The sequence below is a fragment of the Styela clava genome, chromosome 15 (genome assembly GCF_964204865.1).
Source record: "Styela clava chromosome 15, kaStyClav1.hap1.2, whole genome shotgun sequence".
In the NCBI taxonomy this organism is placed as follows: Eukaryota; Metazoa; Chordata; class Ascidiacea; order Stolidobranchia; family Styelidae; genus Styela; species Styela clava.
Window position 1 is genome coordinate 18578850 of NC_135264.1, and position 19139 is coordinate 18597988.

Genomic DNA, 19139 nt, shown 5'->3' on the forward strand with positions numbered 1-19139 from the left:
GGCCTACAAGATTTTGACCGGCCTGCAGACTGGACTTCAGTACATTGTGATATTACATTATTACACTTTTAGTACATTATGATAAATTCATTATGTGTTTTTTGGTCTCTAAGTTTAAACTTTACTTTAAACGCGATTTATAATTTTCTTTCTTGCATTAGCGAATAAATATGTGATTAAGATATTGAATACTATACATGTTATAATCCGGCCCACTGAGGACTTTATTTTTCCACATCTGGCACGCCGACTAGAGAAGTTCCCCACTCCTGATCTAGCCTGTAGTTATATCATGTTGTGTCTGACATTGTTCAGAGTCGGTTTATCATTTGTGTTGCTTAAGTTCAAAATATCGAATACAGTGACTTAAGCAGCATATTTAACCGATTTATACTAAAAACATTATTATACAGCGTGCTTCCCAAAAAACAAGACCAACAATTTCTCGATTACTTAAACGAAATTCGAGTGAATTATTTAATTTTGTCTAAACTTGAAACTTTTTTGTGTATGTTTGTACCCAAAAGTGTCAGAAAATCTAGGACTTTTTGCACAAAAATGGTGTTGTTCCTAGAATATGTTCCAAATGCCCTACTCGGCGGTGGCATTTCCTTTGCAACATTGGGAGGGGTTCTTTTACGGTGAAATAAGAACGCGTTTATAGGTCTTTAAAAAGATGTTCCGATGATGGCAAAACAACATGTGCGGCGATGTGTCTGTCTCATTAACCTTTCTTCGCATGTTCTACTTTCAGCAATCGCCGACCATTCTCTTTGGTCAAGAATAATCAACTTTTCATTTCAATGCGCCGTTAACTATATTACTGAAAGTGGATTCGTCGCAAATTTAAATTCCTGTGATATCTGCACATACCGCTTCTCTGCTTTTAGCGGCGATTCATTAACATATTATTACCAGTTTGTTAATAATGCATGCTATTATTTTTGGCAACAGGGTTTATCGTTGTTTCAAGCAAGAAAATAAGCATTTGTTTTTTTCGCTTATTCCGCAAGTCTTCACTCTGCGGGGTGTCCTTGCGTTTTAGAGTTTCAAAGTGATGCCGAAAAGGCGGATGATAGAGAAACACCGACACATGTGGCTCTTTGTCGCCAGACCCCATCTCCTTTGACAGGAGTCAATTCATTGATTTTGTTTTTGCATGTCTAATTTCAACTTTTTAGTAATCGCCGATTATTACCCAATTGTCAACGGTTAAATAAAATGCCACACATGATTTTAATTGAAATAACGCAAAAAATGTAAAATAAGAATAGAATGAAATATTAGCAATCATGAAACACGAGGAAATAGCATAAATTAATGATATTTGCCAAATGCCAATGGTTCATAAACTATTTTTGAGTGCTTCACGAAATATCAATCCATTCAAAAAAAAATATATTTGATGTTCCCGTATTTATAACTTCATAAAACGATTACAATCGTTTAAAAACAAGCTCATGTATCGAACTGATTGGGAACGTCTTTCAATGTAAAACTCTTGTTGCAATTATGTGTTAATAAATTCTAATTTTTATCGCAAGGCGTCGAGTCTAGCTAGACCTATATTACTGAAAGTGGAAACGTCACGAATTTGAAATCTCGCGCCCGTGATAGCTGCATTCTGCGCATAGCGCTTCTTCACTTTCAGCGGTGATTTATTAACATATTGTTACCAGTTTATTAAAAAGAACTGGAAGACAACGCATGTAACTGCTTTTCGCAGACAGACGATTTCAAACGAGTCTTGGACGAGTTTGCTACCCAAAGTCTCGAAGATTGAACATTATTGTGTAATATTTTTTTCCTCGAAGATTGAACATTATTTTGTGATACTTTTTACTCAAAGATTGACCATTACTTTGCTATCTCCACTGCCGTGTAACAGCGAGAACGAATTGTAAACGTGATTAATAAAGTCGGACGCTGCGCGAAAGTGATAACGCAAAGAATAAAATTATTGTAAGTAAACGTAACACTATTAAAAAAAAACTATTCCAAATGGGGGGGTTATGACACATGTAACCCCCCCCCCCCCCTCCCCCCTGGCTGCGCCCCTGTCCGCGTTTATAATATTGCCCTAGTCGTCTGCCCAACTAATGGATTCTCAAAATTGTTCCAAGTTTTAATGAGCAAAATCACTTTCTCCAATGCTTGTTGCACGCTGTCTTAGAGATTTTAGTTTGCCTGCAAAGCCGTGAATTCCACATTGTTGCGTCACAATCACAATAACGCAAGATCAGGGAAAATCTGCGTTTCAATTGACATGATTTTTCCTTTGGTAGTAATAAAGGATAATAAAAACAACAACACACAAAAACTCGATTGCCTTCCCAAGTACCCATGGAAATCTTCTCGTGCACCCCTGGGTGTTCGCGAATCCCAGGTCTAGTCCAATCAACTCTATAAATCAACCCATAAATCTAGGAACTAAACATATCACTGCTTAATTCAAACTCATTAAACAACTCAAATTCAACAAATTATGACAGACTCAGACTCTTACAGCTCAAAATAGCATTCATAAGGATTTTGCCTTATGAATAGAAAATAGTAATTTTGTTTAGGAAGATACTTCTTATATCAGAAGCATCCCATTTGATATCCAGATATCTGTTTGTCCACTGAACCATTTGTTTCCTTTTCAGTGTTCATCCCACCAAAGCTACCACAATTCAGTGAATTATTCCGCAACATCCCCAAACTCCTGTGCTGTGATGTTTTTGTCGATCTTGTATCAAAGTTCCTTCAACAACTAACAACAGGGGATCACGAACGCTGGTCGGACAGACTTGTGGAAAAGGTGGGCTAGTTATGAGTTTGTTGGCAAAATACTGAATTTCAGGCTCCAGGTTGATGCGAAAATTTGCAGTTTATTATCTCTCTTTTTTGGTTTGGATTTGGTTTTAATCTGCTAGCTTAATGTTTTATGAAATGATAACTGCGCTAAGTTAACAACTCTTATGAAATTTAACTGTGGTTGAAATTTAGGATAAAGCTCTCTAATCCAAATATGTTTGCATAAAGCCTTGTTCAGAGTGAAATCTCCAACTGTTCGGCAAGTGAATCAGACAATTCTGGTTAAGTCTTCAATCACTCGGAGGTATAGAGATAATTGCCTTGAAAATTTGGATCTTTCAGGCTGGTCTGCTGATTGGAAACCAAGTTATTCTTCAGCCATGATAACTAATGTTCTTATAATTGAGTCTGCCTCTCCCTGTGCACCACTACTAACTTTTTCTCGTTTATCAGGTCCTCTATCTCATCTCCATGGCGATCATTGAACATGAACAACAGAAAGAAATGAATCCAGAAAATGATTTTGATTTCATTAAGAAAGCTGTTGCAGGTGAGGTTTATAGGATAGGATGGGATTTACATATTTATCCCGGCAGAATGAGGATAGACCGACCGGTTACCAGAGCCAGTTACCAGACCCTGTCGGATGTGGGATTAGTTGGCCAGATATTGCATTGACCAGCGATTACGTGAACCACCCTATGGCGGTGAGGACTCCGGCAATCTTCTCGCACATAATTATTCTCCACCTAACTCGAACCTGCTAACCCACACAGTGTAATCATAGGTGCCATTGCGAGCAGACTCCTAACACTTAGCACGATGTGCCAGGCCGGCGACTTTGCTTCACTGAGTGAGGGTGTGACTTTGGTATCTGCCTGTGGTTTTTGTTTATTAATGTCCTTTGAGAGAAAATCTAAAGCGTAAACTTTGTCACGGTTCATTTATCCCATTGGATTTAATACTGGCAAGCACTGTTCTTCGAGTCACTGCTCCCAGGTCATCTGGAAGATTCTATAGAACATTAGATGGCAGGAACTTCATGAAATTTTTCAAATTTCTCAAAAGTAGCTCAACCTCAAATTTTTTGACTTATGAATTACCCAATTTATACCTAAGTTGTGAAATAGATATTGCTAGCCGACATTATTGCCTCTGCAGTTGATGAGCCTTATGTTTTCTGGAATGCTTTACTCTTAGTTGAAACAAGGCTCTATATGAACATGTACTGATATTTACAGTTCTACTTTCTTGAGAACCATGAGAACCATTTTGTTTCTGGCAATTTTCGTGTGAGGTGCATGTTTGTACAATATTGCATTACAACTCAGGTTGTGAGAGAGGGATCCTGTTCCTCCTGAAACAATTGCAAGTGACCGAATCACTGTTGATTCACCGGGACACAGTACGATGGCTGGTTCTTAAGATTGAGCGTCATTCAAATCAGAGGCACGGCTCATCATCTGCTGTGGATCCAGAGCATTTCATTCTTTCCAGAGAAGATTCCAATGAAGAGAGGGTTTGTAATCGCTATCTTCTGTACGTAAATGACAGTGAAGACCTGCTTTGTGCAAACTTTTATGGTTATCTGACAATTACATATAGGCAAGAGAAACTATTTATTTAAATCACAAGCACAGTTTCCACATCACATCAGATTAATTCAACAAAAAAATCTTCCTGCAACAAGCTATGTGTTGATTTGTGTGATATCTGGCTCAGTTCTGCAGTTATCTTAAATAAAGAAAGGTTACATGCACATGCTCAGAAGTGAACTTTTAACAAAGTTACAAGCGCCCACTAAATGCCCAATGAAATGGAGATGGTTTCTAAAACTGTATTGAATTATGTTGACTCAATTGAGTGGATATTTGCTTAGTATTGCTTTGACTTTCTCAGGATCCGACACGCAACGCTCGTAAACGTAAAGCGCAAGAACTTCGAGATAAACTGCTGACTCAGATGAAAACGATGCAGCAAGACTTTCTGTCTCAGAATCCCGACGTCATGTCTGGGGGATCTCAGGGTGAATCTATGGAATTGTGAGTCACTATATGAGAATTTTTTCGGGTTATATTTCATGGTGGGCACAGTTTTTCTAAACAACTTAGACCTTCCATGATAGGGTTGACTGAGTATTTACAATTGCAGCTCATCTTAGGGTTTATTTGTGGTGGCTGAGCCTATATGCATTCAATGCTCAAGGGACTGTTGGACTAGAAATCTTCTAGAAGAACTTTTTTCCAGCCAAGGTTTCAGAAATTCCTATAAGTACTAGGGATGCGACAAGATTCGGACTCCCGCTCTGATTCGTGGCCGAATCCCTCGTAATTTGATACTCGGATTCGGCCCGAGTCTTTGATGATTTTACCCGAGTCCGGGATATCATACGTCAGGCGATAGTCAAGCGCAGACTGGTGGCGGATTCGACGAGAAATTCAACTTTTTCGTTCTGTTTTGCCACGAGACTGTCCAGTCTATTTTCTCTACGGTGAAATTAAAACTAGGCGCCAAAACTACAAATTCACGACGCCGTAAAAACAAAAAAATGTCAGCGAAAGTCAGCTGAATAAATTCCAGTGTTGCGCGTGTAGCTTGCCTTCCAGTGCCAGACGTCATTTAGTGAATGTTTACCACCTCCTATTTCAAGCATATACTTACTAATCCTCTAACAGTGATTAATCCGTAATCAGCGGTAACCATGTCGCGCTATCCGCCATTTATCGTTCCATAAATGATCTAGCTATTTCCGGAGAGAAACAAATGTTAGAAATAAAACGATAAAATAGTGAAAATTACGGTTCTTTTAAGAGAAAAGTACAACTTGCAGATCTCAGTGGCGTTACAATCGTATATATGTACAAAAACAATCTCGCAAGTGTGCATAAATTTGGAAACTATTACGCGTGGTAATTGAATGTTAATCGGGCCGACTTTTTATTTTTATTCAATAATTATTTACATACACCGCGATTAGTGACGGGCAAAATCGAATTTTTCCTGATCGAATAATTCGACTACCGTATTTCTTTTAATTTACCGATAGTAGAAAATTACTGGAAGACTGGAGACTCGATAACAACGCGGCGTCTTTACTTCTTATCCGTAATTTTATCACAATCGTGAATTGTTTTTTTTTGTCACCGCAATCGTTTCGGCGACCGACATTCTAATTATGGTTGGTAAAATATAATTTTAAAGCACCCTTTTTCACTATCAGTTCTCACGCAACGCCGGACATCGAAGTTTCGTTTTTATATTTCAGGCAGAAGTGTGAGTACAAATCGGCGAAGATATTAAAGACATCTATTAATTAGTGAATTCATAAATATATTAATTTTATTCTGGCCTCATCTGCTGGATTTGATCTTCCATATCACAGTTTGTAAATTACGGTCCCTATTTTAAGCGAACAATACCTATCGTGGCTGTGTTATTTTAATATTAGATAATAAATAAAAACTCCGGAAATTTACCATTGCGTGCTGTTTCGAGTTATGGCATTTCTACCTAGTCGAAACAATATTTCCATATAATACATAATTTACCTGCCTCCCTTAATCTGGTTTGACGTTTCTATATGTGAAAAGGTGTTGCTTTATGCAAAATTGGGAATTGTTAAGATAACGATAGGCGCAGAAAGAAAACCACAATAATTCTCACATTTATCGTTTCTGTCTGTTAGCGAGAGTCGTATGTGAATTCTTACTCGTAACTGTCACTTCTAAATTAATGTTAAAAAATTTGATTTTGCTTTTCAAAGCGCCGTTATTTGTATCAATGAAAATGATTGTGTCATACAGCCGTAACTTAGCAATTAACACATTTCGCCTTTTGTGTCTCTTTTATTGAATCAAAATCAACAATTACACATTCTTATTTTCCACGGATTCGACAATAGCTATTGATGGTTTTAAAACGAAGAATAGCTATTTTGTTACGATATATTTATAAGATACATTTATTCGATGCTTCCACAGTTGGCAATTCTTTATTAATATCTCAATTATCATGGAGATGGGCGTCTGTATCAGCGCCGACTAAAAAAGATAACATATGAGTAAAAATTTCCCATAAAAAATTTGTTTCAAATGTGTGGGTTATGGCCCAGTATTTATCGTGAAAGGACACAACGCGGCGTCTTCAGCAGTCGACGCGGCGGTAGATCAGAGTTACGTAACAAAGTATTTATTCCTTCGACGGGGAATATGACCTATTTATTTTAATTTAAACTCGCTCGGAGAATGATTGTCTCGAAAGCAATAGTGTTTAAGTGCAACGTTTTTAAATTACATAGTCTTTTCATACAGAATGTTTAATTTACGGCCAATATACGAGAACAATAGCATCACTTTAGGTATTTGTTTCGTAGCTATGTAAAAGTATTGGACTCGGGACTCGGACACGAGTCCAGCACAAATACTCGGGATTCGGCCGAGCCGAACCTTTTTGGATTCGTCGCATCCCTAATAAGTACTAGGCTCCCCAATGTTTGATATGCACTGCAAACATTTCTCCCTCCCCTATTTATTAGTTATGATTTTTCTTAACTTTGTGTGCTCAATGTATAACATTTGTGACAGTTTACATACCAGATCCAGATCTATTCGTCATCCACATCACAGAAAGTTGCTTCAATGTTTCAGGTCACAAGTCTCTGCTTCATCACAGCGAGAAAATGAAACACCAGTTTGTACAGATTTATCCTGGCAGCAAGAGACCTTGAAGGCAATGGAGCCATCGTATACATGCATGCTTTGTCAGGTTTATAAGTTCTTCTTAGCTTCTTAGTGTAAACTATGGCATTATATTCATGCCCAGAGCCATGTTAATGCCATAGGAAAACTTTGATATTTTGTTTCATATTCTGTGGCTATTTGAATCTGGTTCTTGGGCAGGAGTGTCCGAGTGTGGCATGATTATGAAACCACTCGGCACAGTGATGGTGCACATGTCCATATCCTTAATGCCACAATTTCTGCATTTCAGGAAGAAGCAGTCGCTGCTGAAGGCAGCATGGTGATGTCAGCTTTGGTTCAAAGGTCATCTGTTCTCACTAGAGGTCCTCATGGTGAATTGAACAACTTGGATGACTTTGCTCCATTGTTTGTCGACTTATCTTACCAAAGCGGCATCCACACAAGTACGTGCAGCCACACAATGCATTACGAATGCTTCAAGCAGTTCAGGGATTCTGTGAACAGGTATTGTGTGGAGCGATAATGATTATTCTTACATAGAATACAAGGGATAGATCTCTGTAAAATCAAAACACGAAAAATGCTCCCAGACTATGTTGTATTGGGAATTTTATATTACAATTTTACGTAACAATCCCATTTTGGGGAAATTCCTCTTTCCATTTCCAACAAAACCAACATTTAAAAACCTAAATGTCGTTTTTGTCAGTTTTGAGTGTAACCAATTAAAAATAATAGGAACAAAAACTGTGTAATTTCATGTAGCAAACCAGTCTGGTTAAGTGTGACTGTAAACATGGGTTTTAATCGTTGCTTGGTAAGTAATATTTGTTTACATGTTTCTGTGGGGATTCCTTCATAATGGCTACTTCGTTTTGAAGGCAAGGGAAGTTTTTAAGCATCGTTTTCAGGAATATTTAGTATTTCACCATTGGGTCATTCCTTTGTATGTTATCGGTTCTGCGAGACCTGCGTGTTACTTTAATGCCAACTTTATTTTCTAGCACTGAAGCACGAAGGCGGCACAATAGCAGATATTCAAGGAAAGGTTTTGACATAAAAAACAACGAGTTCTTATGCCCTTTGTGCAGGTTAAAGTTGTTTTTATTTTGTTTGCATTGTGTCTAGAGCTCGACCGATATCACTTTTTTAACGCCGATACCGATATGCCGATATTAATATAAATCATATTGTTGAGCCACAAGATGGGCTTTTATAATATACCTCATGAGTCTGTAGTTTCATTTTGATATTTATATTGTTGGAGCAATAGTTTTACTTAACTAACTCCAGTTAATGCTTGAACAAATGGTATTCTGTAACTTTTCCTGCTACTTCAATATCAGTCTAGCTATTTTCAGGGGAAAGATTTGTTAATCTGACGTTTCTGAATATAACTATGAGCATATGTTAAGGGTATTAGAAAATTATAAATTGATATATTTTAAAGTGAATTGTGATAATGATAAATTCCTTCGATTTTGTGATAGCCTATGTGCAGTTACATGTGAAATTTGCAGTGACTTTGTTCCAGAGACTCTCAATACCTTATTTAGTCAATAATAATGGATTATTTTTTTTTGTAATTTTCAGCAAAGTGATAAACAACCATAAATATAGATAAAAAAAACTGTTACCCCAGCAATTCAAAATTGAATTTGGGGAGGTCACAAATTCGGAACTGACATTATTGTGTGATTACTAACTCACCAACTTCAAATAGATTATATTTATAGAACCACCCTTTAATGTTGATACTAAATTTGCCTTTCTCTCATTGTGCACTCTCTCAAAAACGTCACTTAATAAAACGTCTTTGTTACTCCAGATATTAACTTTTCAGTTATGACCATGTATGAAATGGCTAATCATAAGACACCGGGAATTAGGAGAGACACCTTTTTAATGCAAGTGAGAGCGAGAGAAATATTGGGAAACCAGTTACGCAGGGGCTAGAGTCGTTGCAGCACGCAGCCCGCCGCTTGCCGATGTGGCCGATATATATCGGCGGTTTACGGCCGATATGATATATCGGCAAACACGCAATATCGGCCCGATATATCGTTTGGCCAATATATCGGTTGGCCAATATATCGGTCGAGCTCTAATTGTATCTCTAATTGTGATACCTCATAGTTTTCCTGACACAGCCAGGAAGATCAGTAATTTTTATCTGATGTTTGGTAGGTTGCTAACTATTGTACTTCTTGATTGGCAGTCGCCTCAGCAACTCTGTCATTCCTGTTATTCCACATCCATTTATTGCCAAACAAAGAGGAATTCTTACTGACCCATTAGAGGATGAGATGATTGACAGCCAGCCATCTACAAGTGCCACGCCTTCAACCATGAGGGAATGGCTGAAATCAATTGAAGAAGTGTTGAAACCGTTGAAATTGGAAGCTCAAGAGGTTTGGATAGATAGAGGGGAAAGCTGATTAGTATTCTTATTGCAAAAAATCCCAAATTTTGTTTTTTCAGGGGTCAAAATTCCAAATTTCTGGGTCAGAAGTTCAGAATTTCAATGGTGATAAAAATCAAAATATGTAAAAAAAAAATAATTAAGTTGAAAAAAGACTTCAGAGCTGGAGACAGAGGCTGAAATTTTTCCGGACTCTAGGCCAAATGTTTTTCAATCTAGATTTGGATGTGAATCCTTCCCAGTCCCTAATCCTCTTATCATTCAGATCCCCCAAATGCTTGATGTTTTCCTGCCTTTTCTCATACTGGGGCTTTGTATAAGCATCTACTGATGTACGTAAAAACCTGGAATTTTTGTAAAGACCGGATTTTCTTTGGTTTGGCCCATAATTTATTGCATGGGGGGCTTGAAAATGCTATGCCATTGTTCGTGCCCAAACTAAATTCAGACTGGTTGCTATATGACTAGCCCTTTTCCTAGGATTCCCTCTTTCCAGTATTCATTATGTCGTATCTTGGCAGGTCGTTCTGAAATTCCACGTTGATGTCTCGGATATGAAGAATGAGATGGAAAAAGCTGAGGCAGCTGATAGGTAGGTTGGGTGTAGTATCTTTCAACCAGGTTTCCTAAAGCGTTACCTAGGCATAGAAGCCCACAGACATCTGAAACACTGGTGTTTCTCAACAGGGGAGGGAGTCTTGGGGGGAAAATAATTACTTCGGATTTTTGTGTAGTATTTCTCATATTGTTCACGTATTTAGTAATATTTTATGCATAGTTGTGCGCACATTGTAGCAACTTACACGTGTGATACTGGCTGATGATGCGTTTAATATTTTCGTGGAAATTCAAAGGTTTCAAATATGTCGTAAGCTCAGTATAGAGATGATTCAAAGTAATGGCCCCAGTAATTCAATTTTTAAAATTCATTCTGACTAATTTCTGAAAGGTTATGGGTGAATGATCCAGCATCGAATCGGTTTGGGGATGAACCCGACATGCTTGAGCCCGATGGCGGGCAAGTTCCTGAGCCCCAACCACAAGTGGGTGCTATAGCCCCACTTCAAGAAGAAAGGTTTTTATTAGTCGTGTTGACTTTCCTCTGTTTGGTGTAGTCTTTCCAACGTATGTTGTCAAATCTTTCTGATAATTTCAGCTCATAGATTTTCTCTGAATCTTGTCGGATGTGAGAAACTGTCTGCCAAGATTTGACTGTGATCGTGTCAGATTATACAGAGACCTCATTTCTGTTTCAGTTCTAATTTCATTATATGTTTTGTTCAATATTCTGTTTCTTCTCTCTAAGCATGACCTTTCTTTGTGAAAAAACTTACCAATGATGCTCTTAGTTTAGTTGCATGTTATCTTTAGATCAGTGGTTCTCAAACATTTCAAGCCCATTTTTTATTTGTCAAGTCTCTTGTCCCACCTCAAAAATAACTAGCTAACAAATAACAGATAGTGAGGCGAAAGTATGTTTTGAAAAATGTCTCTTTACAATAAAGAAATGTAAATATCCAAAATAAGGCAGGCAAGAATAATTCTAACATATATTTATATTTTTACCTTCTTTATTATCCTCAAAAAAATTGTCTACACCCCCTTTTACCCTTGTGGAATGCGGCCCATCGTTTGAGAACCACTGCTACAAATTAATATGAAGATTTACAGAGGTTTGAATCCTAATATTTTGTGACGTAATTCCTCAGTTTTGCAAACTAGATTTTGACGGTAATCATAAGCCATTGTGAAAATGGAGCAAAAATAAGGATTAAGATAGGTTCAAATATCATTCTATACATTTTCTTAGCTTGCCGAGCTTCAGGCTTATGTATCATTCGGTGTTTAGTCTGGTTGTTGGTGATCCATGTTACTTAATTGGTGTTCTTGTCTTGTCGTAATAACCTCTGGTCATAATAACCTCTGAAACAAATAGATAAATAACAGAATATTTCACAAAATACAACAGCTTAACTCGACAAATGTTCAATTCAATTTATTCTGTTAGGTCTTTGCAATGATTTCAATGTTCTATAAATCACTCTTTCGCACCCAGGCCATGGGGACCCCTTTGTCTTTATATTTTATTTATTCTGATGTCTTCGTTTCACGGGACCCTTTTGTCTGTATATTTTATTTATTCTGATGTCTCCGTATCACAGCCAAAATGAAGCCGAAGAGGTTCTGGAGGAGACAGTTCAGGCTTTGACCCAAGTGGATGCTGCGGCATCTGCCGATGCCACAATTTTATTGGAAGATCAACGTGCAGCTCTGAACGAATTCATAGAGGTTTGTATCATCCGCACATCTAGCTGGCCAATGGCAATTTTCGACAATTCCATTTGAAGTTTTTGTGAAAACTTTTTTTACATGAATGGTTGCTGGCAGTAAAATATGCAAATAGATAGTTCAGCCAAAGTTTTGAGGCTCCTCATGTACCAGTGACTAGATATCCATGGCTGCATTTGTAGGCCCGAAATATCATCAAAATACAACGTTTAGTGCATTCAGGGTCAGATGTCCATGGTTATTTTTTCAGCAAATTTCGATACTATTTTTTGTGTTGCACAGACCACATAGTTACACCCTAGCTCAGTCAAATTACGGCCCGCGGGTCGGATCCGACCCACTTTAGTGTTTTATCCGGCCCACTTGTTCGTGCTGAAATTAGGCTATAGTTTTCATGCATAAAAATTATCGTTGAAGATATCGGAGAAACAACAAATCGTCCGCAAATGTAAATATTGTAATTCCACACATACTATCAGCCCTGAATATAAACATAGAACCATCTGAATAATTTCTGTACAAAAATTCATTTGTCTAGTACAGGGGGTTGGGGGGGTTTGAGTTGAAATCGCTGATAGTTATTTCAGCATGTCATGGGTATTTAAGACGTGAACATCAGTAATATATCGGTAAACTATATTACAGGGAATTATCCCTGTATTATGAGGACGTCGAGAAAAGGATTTGTTTGGAACTGTGCGTGAAGTGTGCAAAACTTCTTACTGTGTGGTCATCTCACCCGAGAGACTAAATACAAACTAAAATGTAATCCGCAAATCCAATTAGCGACTGAAAATGAGGAAGTAAATTATTGTAAGAAAGGAGTGGAGTCATAAGAGATATATATTTATCACAAAATATAAAGCAGAACATCATAAATTTCGTTTTCAAAGCTCTATTTTTGACCTGGTAAATCCCCAAAATTTCTCTTTTCTTCATCGGATCGAAAACTATAGCAAATCCCAAATATGTGTTTGTGCTGCGCCATATCGCCACATTGTTTCAAAGTTGCAATGCTTTTACTTTATCGTAATGAATTGTACTCGTGGGATTTTATGACCGACATTGGAATTTTGCAAATGGTGATTTCTTAAAAATAATCTTAAGTGGCTCAAATTAATCAAATGACCAAGATCGCTCCTTTTCTTAATATATAATTAAATTAATTATATTATATATTAAACTGATATGGCAAGACATTTTTAATTCTCGTAATAGTTTTGAACTAAATATTTTGCGCAACAGAAAAACCATCATCGGTGAAAAAGTCGGCAATTTCAACAAATGGGTAATCACGACGACTGTTGCCATTGAAATTTCCATTTCCTATTTTGGATACAAAATAAAATCAATCAGATAACACTTGCCTTCCTAAATCCCAAGTTACAGCAATTTTGTTCGTAAACGGCAGGAATGCGCATCATTTATTCTCGTTGATTTGAATAATCTATTTATCAGATACGGTCATCATGACCGCAATTGTTACATTGTGCTATTTTTATTATTAACGTTATCCTAGCCCAGCTGTTAAGCTTTTTTCTATCAACTTTCTTTGCGCTGCTGCCGTAATTTGCCAGCCACTGTAATAACGGCCTTTTGATCATTGTGTCTAGGACCCTAGGTATTTGCAAATAACCGTTTCTGATCATACTGAATTTTGATCATCCAGCCCAGTAACCAAGTCTGTTATCCGCATCCGGCCCACTCAGGAAAGTAATTGCCCACCCTGGACCAAAGGCACAGTTTGTATCAAATTAATCCTTTTCCCTTCTTGTATTACAGCAAATCCAAGTTGTCGGGTTAAATGGAGACATATCTGAAGTACACCGACCCTTGACCTCTTGGCTTTCTGTTGCCACCACTGTCATCTGCTCTGAAATGGTCGGGCGATTAGAAGGAACGCCGATACTTGCTAAAAGTCCGATCAGAATTTCATCTGCTTTATCAGGAGTGATTCGGGCGGCATTTGCCATGAATTCTACTTCATCAGTGAGTCTGTTTGACTGTTACCACTCAGTCTTTGCTTCTAAATACAGACTCGATAACATATCACTGTTTCAAGGATTTCAAGCGATGGCGGGATTCAGTATCCTAAATCTTCTATTCCCTTTATGGCAAAGTTTATAATTTATGTGTGTGTGTCTGCATTAATGAATATACTTAAATCTTGTTTGAACACTGTAGATTTTCAGTTTACTACATTTGGATGTTTTGAGCACCTCAGAGTGGTTGAAGTTACCACTTGTCACACAATGCTGTAAGATTATGCAAATCCTGTCTTGGAAATAAATTATTGTGGTTTCAAATGTATTATCCAGATCTGCCAGCTCTGAACCCAGTTTTTACAAATTTTATCAAAAGTAGTCCACTTGCTTTTTAAATTGCATTCTCTTTGTAAATACTAAATTGTAGTTTTTACTTTCAACACAGGAGGAGCAACTGAGTGAAGTTCGCGATCATGCTAGGAAACTTTTGTCTGCACTTATTGGGGAGGATACGGATGAACAATCACACGCACTTCTAAATTCCAATATATTTTCACTGTTTGTTAGCCTGTTGTTTTCTAGCGCCATCTTGAGGAAATCAAAATCAATGCAGAATCAGCCTGCTCTGAGAGACAGCGCTGAGTTTGAGAGGAATATTTTATATCTTTGCACTTTGGCGCAGGTGAGGGAGGAGGAATCTTTCTGTTTGTTTTCTTTGAATAATGCAACCAACCATGCGATGCTTCATACAGACATCCATTAAATATTAAATACCAGCACCAGGGATGGCCATTTCCGAATACTAAACTATTCCGAATACATTCTAAAATAATGTTTTCGAATCTGGAATTCCGAATACATTCTAAAATCGAAAATAACACATTTTTGTTTTAGTTGATTAAAACCCAGTAAATTAGGACATAAGCTTCAATAGAAATATCAGAATGAAGATACAAACCAACAGTATATGTACACAAAGTAATTGATAGTTCACAGCTATCAATAAAAAATAATAGCAACTTGTGACACGGTCAGTTTATTAAAATTATTCACTTTGTACAAATGACCATATGAAAAGATAGCCAAGGAGTTGTCTGACGCTTTCTATCATTGGTACCATGATATTACGATAATAGTCAAGTCTATTGACAAAAATACTACTTGTATTCAGATAATTGTGTATATTTTCTGAGAGTAATAAAAATCTATTGGCAATACAGGCAACAACAATCCAAAATCCATTATGCCTTTAGAAATTCTAATAGTTAAGCCTGAGGTATTCTACTACCTATCAGTATATTTGTATATTAATTTATGTGAACCATATTGTTATTATGTGTAACATATTGTTGTGTTTGGAATTAGAAATAAATTAGTAGAGAACAGATGACCACCACTGCCAGCGCGCAGCTAGGATTTTCGAAATCGGAAATTCCCATTGCCGCCTGTAACACCCACCGCGATTTCGCGCTCGTTAAAAGAGCCGTCTTTTCAGCGTTTAATGATCATTCTGTTACGTAAAATATTCAATCCATGACAACTACGAGATTATAAAATAACTTTATATATTAATTCAATGGGTCCAACGTAACTCACGGTTGTTCTTCTTACGTCAAAAAAAAAACATTACTATTAGGTCCACGGCGATCTGTGACCTAAAATTACGAGATAAACTGCCTGATGTATTTAATTTTAATACGTATTTTTGCAATCTTGCCAACTCGTTATCGCCGCTAGAAAAATCTCAAATAATTATATAAAATCCTGTTAAGTGTAGAGTATAATTCATTTCATACGATGAATATACATATAAACTTAGCAGTGAATTAAAAATACATATTCATCGCCGCGATTATGCCACCTGTTAAAAGAGTCGACTTTTACAACAAATAATATAACAACGAATATATATTTTTCTGTTGTGCAAAGTGATGAATTCGTGACCGACACGCGTATTTAAAATGTCTTGCTTTATTAATTTAATTTTCTTCAATTTAACCTGCGGTTGCGTCGACAAAATAAAATCCTCACCGCTCTTATATACCATTGCAATCCGCGGTTATAAAAATAAAAATGTGAGGTAAACTGTCCGATTAAATATTGTTTTGATCCGTATTTTGCGAATTGGGCAAATATTTAGATCTACTTGTTAACAGTGACTCCGCTCGATCGAAATGCTGCCACTCTGATTATTTTTAGATAGAACCGTTCGAAAAATCCATAAATATGCAGTAATATCTCAGAGTAAAATTTATTTCATCACAATAAAATTGATTGAATATACTTTAGATTAATTATATTATATACATCCTCACAACCCGGGAAAAAGTCGCGTTTCAAACCTTGTATCGTGTTACCACGGAAATATTCGACGGCAATTTAAAGTAATGGATAATCAGCCAATCAGGCAAATCACGCCCTCAATTAGTGATGATATTTTTCTAAACGCCGACCAAAATTTAGCGATTTTCACTGCCTAGAAAAGCGTTTTTTAAATTTTCGCGGGCCTCAATAAAACTTATATTGTTTACGATTTCATTTTCAGTATTTTAAATTGCCGCTTTTCAATCAAAAAGTTGCGTTGTCTTCAGAAACTCGCCGCCAATGAACGTATTTACCAGATTCACAATTCCGTGGGCGTACAAAAATAAAATAAATGTTATCGTTATCGTGGAACAAATTTGTGAAAAATTTTCGTTTTAGAGAAAATAACACAATCGTAAAGGCGTTTACGGCCTAAATAACACGTTACGCTGATGAGTGATGAAAACAATCACGCGCAAGTTTCTATCGAGATATTTTCATTCAACGGAAACGTCTTGAAAGCGGCGTCGAAAATGTGTCACGTCACACAAATATCCGATATTCTTATGAACGTGAATTCCGATATTCGAATGACGAGATATTCGAATACATTCGAATACTTTATTCGAATTGGCCATCCCTGAGTCCAGCACCCCTTACAAACACATTTCATTAAATTGTTACTGATTGCTAGCACAGAATGAATGAAAATCCTATAGACAGATCCTGTCTGCAAACATTTTTCTTCTGATTCTATGTTGTTTAGTCGACATCCAGAGATTGAAATTTCTCTTCTAAAATTATTTTCCAACTTTTGTCTGTGGTATACTGCACTTCGTGAAAAGCTTCCAATCAACACTCTTCTCTCATTCCAGATTATCCAGATCTTTGTTTTCCTGAATGTTGATGAACTGGAAGGAATTGTCGGAACAGGAGAGAGAAGGGAAGAAGCGGGGGCCATGTATCTGGCTTGCAATCAGGTATTTGACTTAAACAAAGCTTAGGATCCATGTCTTTGGGAGATTCATAGCAGGATATTCCATCTCAATGATTTGGTATTCATCCCTGGAATAGGGCTTAATCATTGTTGAACCAGAGTCTAGAATGAGTATGGGGTGGTTATTTGTTCTATATGATAAATTCAGGGAGAACCACCTGTTGTAGAGGTTATAAACTCTATCTTGTATTTCATCAGGTACGAGCCAACGCCCACCTCCCGCCTCTACCATCGAACATAGATGAAGATCAACTAATGGAAACCGTAACAGATTGTTTGCATCCATTTCTAAGGTGAGGGCTAGTTTTTATGTGCAGTTTTATTAGAGTATTCACTAAGAATCACTTGGTCTCGGGCCGAGTCAGAATACCTGAATGTACGCTAGGACTTCTACACATTGCAACCGACAGTGTGTGTGCAATTGCGTCCCAATTCTTTGCAATTGCGCCCCAATTCTTTGTATGTTGTGTTGACTGTTGCAATACTAAAACAATTGTATTGACTTTTTTTTCAACTTGTGTAAAGTTAAATGTCATGAACCATAAATTTCCAGGTGTTGTGCTCTTCTGCTCTTTCATGTGACTGGTGTACCTGTCCCAGATTCCTTGGAAACGAGAGATAATCAGAGTAGTTTACTGCAATATCTTGGACTGACCAAGAATTTGACTGAATTATTTGATGTCGGAGGAAAAATGAGCCTGGAACCCTTGATCCAGAGGTGAGTCTCGACTGTGGTTCATCATAGATTTCTAATTCATGGCTTGCATTTTTAGTGCAAAAATTGATTCATTGAAGAGCCATTGATTATGGAAAATTGCCAATCCTATCTTTTCCTGTATTGAATAGTACAACATTTCATTTCAGATGGTGTTCACATTCTGATGTAATCGCACGTGTGGCATCACTCCCATACCACGTTTTATATCCTGTAGTGTCACAAGTACCTGACATTGTTCCTTTCCCACATGATTACAGTGACCTAATTGGTGCCGCGGCTTCATTTAAATGCCCTAAATTTGCATCAGAAGACTCGTTATGCCCTACCATGTGCCTTGTGTGTGGGGTCGTGCTTTGTTCACAAAGCTATTGCTGTCAGCAGACTTTGCCTGGGAAGGATGTTCAGGTAAGTCTGGTAATCAATTTATTTTTTATACTTTTGATTCTAGTGCCTGAAAGAGCTGCCATGATGCCTCTGTTTGCATTACTTTCATTGTGGTTGAGAAAGCGTTCATATTCTACTGAGGGGCAGGGTTAGGAAATGTGATACTGCCCCTTGGCCACACAATGTCTTTCTAGCACTGCTAACCACACATAGAGAGCTACCATGCCATCCTAGCACCACACATACAACTGATCTGCTTCCTCTATTCAGGTAGGAGCATGCACATTTCATACACTACAATGTGGAGCAAGTACAGGAATGTTTCTTAGAGTGCGAGAAGCCGCAATTGTGCTATTACATGGGGTATACAGAGGATGCTTCGCGCCTGCACCGTACCTTGATAGACATGGAGAAACAGATAAAGGATTGAGGTGGGTTTGTATGTGAGAGTATTTAATACTCCTATGTATTGTTTAGAGTTCAGTTGTAAACCAGTGGACTTGTGACATGAGAGCTGTATTAAACATTATGAAAGTTTATT

At 37.4% G+C, this 19139-nt stretch overlaps 1 protein-coding gene across 3 annotated transcripts in view; it reads left to right on the forward strand.

Annotated features, from left to right (window-relative positions):
* LOC120334031 (E3 ubiquitin-protein ligase UBR2-like) overlaps positions 1 to 19139 on the forward strand; it is a 40435-nt gene that overhangs the window by 20020 nt on the left and 1276 nt on the right. For 2 of the 3 annotated variants that reach the window (XM_039401473.2, XM_039401474.2), the window contains exons 22-39: positions 2649 to 2803; positions 3253 to 3349; positions 4131 to 4318; positions 4699 to 4841; positions 7446 to 7563; positions 7789 to 8003; positions 8504 to 8590; positions 9718 to 9910; positions 10443 to 10513; positions 10871 to 10996; positions 12084 to 12210; positions 13993 to 14199; positions 14641 to 14877; positions 17375 to 17479; positions 17695 to 17789; positions 18050 to 18214; positions 18361 to 18619; positions 18869 to 19029. In XM_039401473.2, the coding sequence (XP_039257407.2) occupies positions 2649 to 2803; positions 3253 to 3349; positions 4131 to 4318; positions 4699 to 4841; positions 7446 to 7563; positions 7789 to 8003; positions 8504 to 8590; positions 9718 to 9910; positions 10443 to 10513; positions 10871 to 10996; positions 12084 to 12210; positions 13993 to 14199; positions 14641 to 14877; positions 17375 to 17479; positions 17695 to 17789; positions 18050 to 18214; positions 18361 to 18619; positions 18869 to 19029 (2749 nt within the window). The remainder of the gene's footprint in view (positions 1 to 2648; positions 2804 to 3252; positions 3350 to 4130; positions 4319 to 4698; positions 4842 to 7445; positions 7564 to 7788; positions 8004 to 8503; positions 8591 to 9717; positions 9911 to 10442; positions 10514 to 10870; positions 10997 to 12083; positions 12211 to 13992; positions 14200 to 14640; positions 14878 to 17374; positions 17480 to 17694; positions 17790 to 18049; positions 18215 to 18360; positions 18620 to 18868; positions 19030 to 19139) is intronic. The other variant, XM_039401477.2, reaches the window with a different exon arrangement.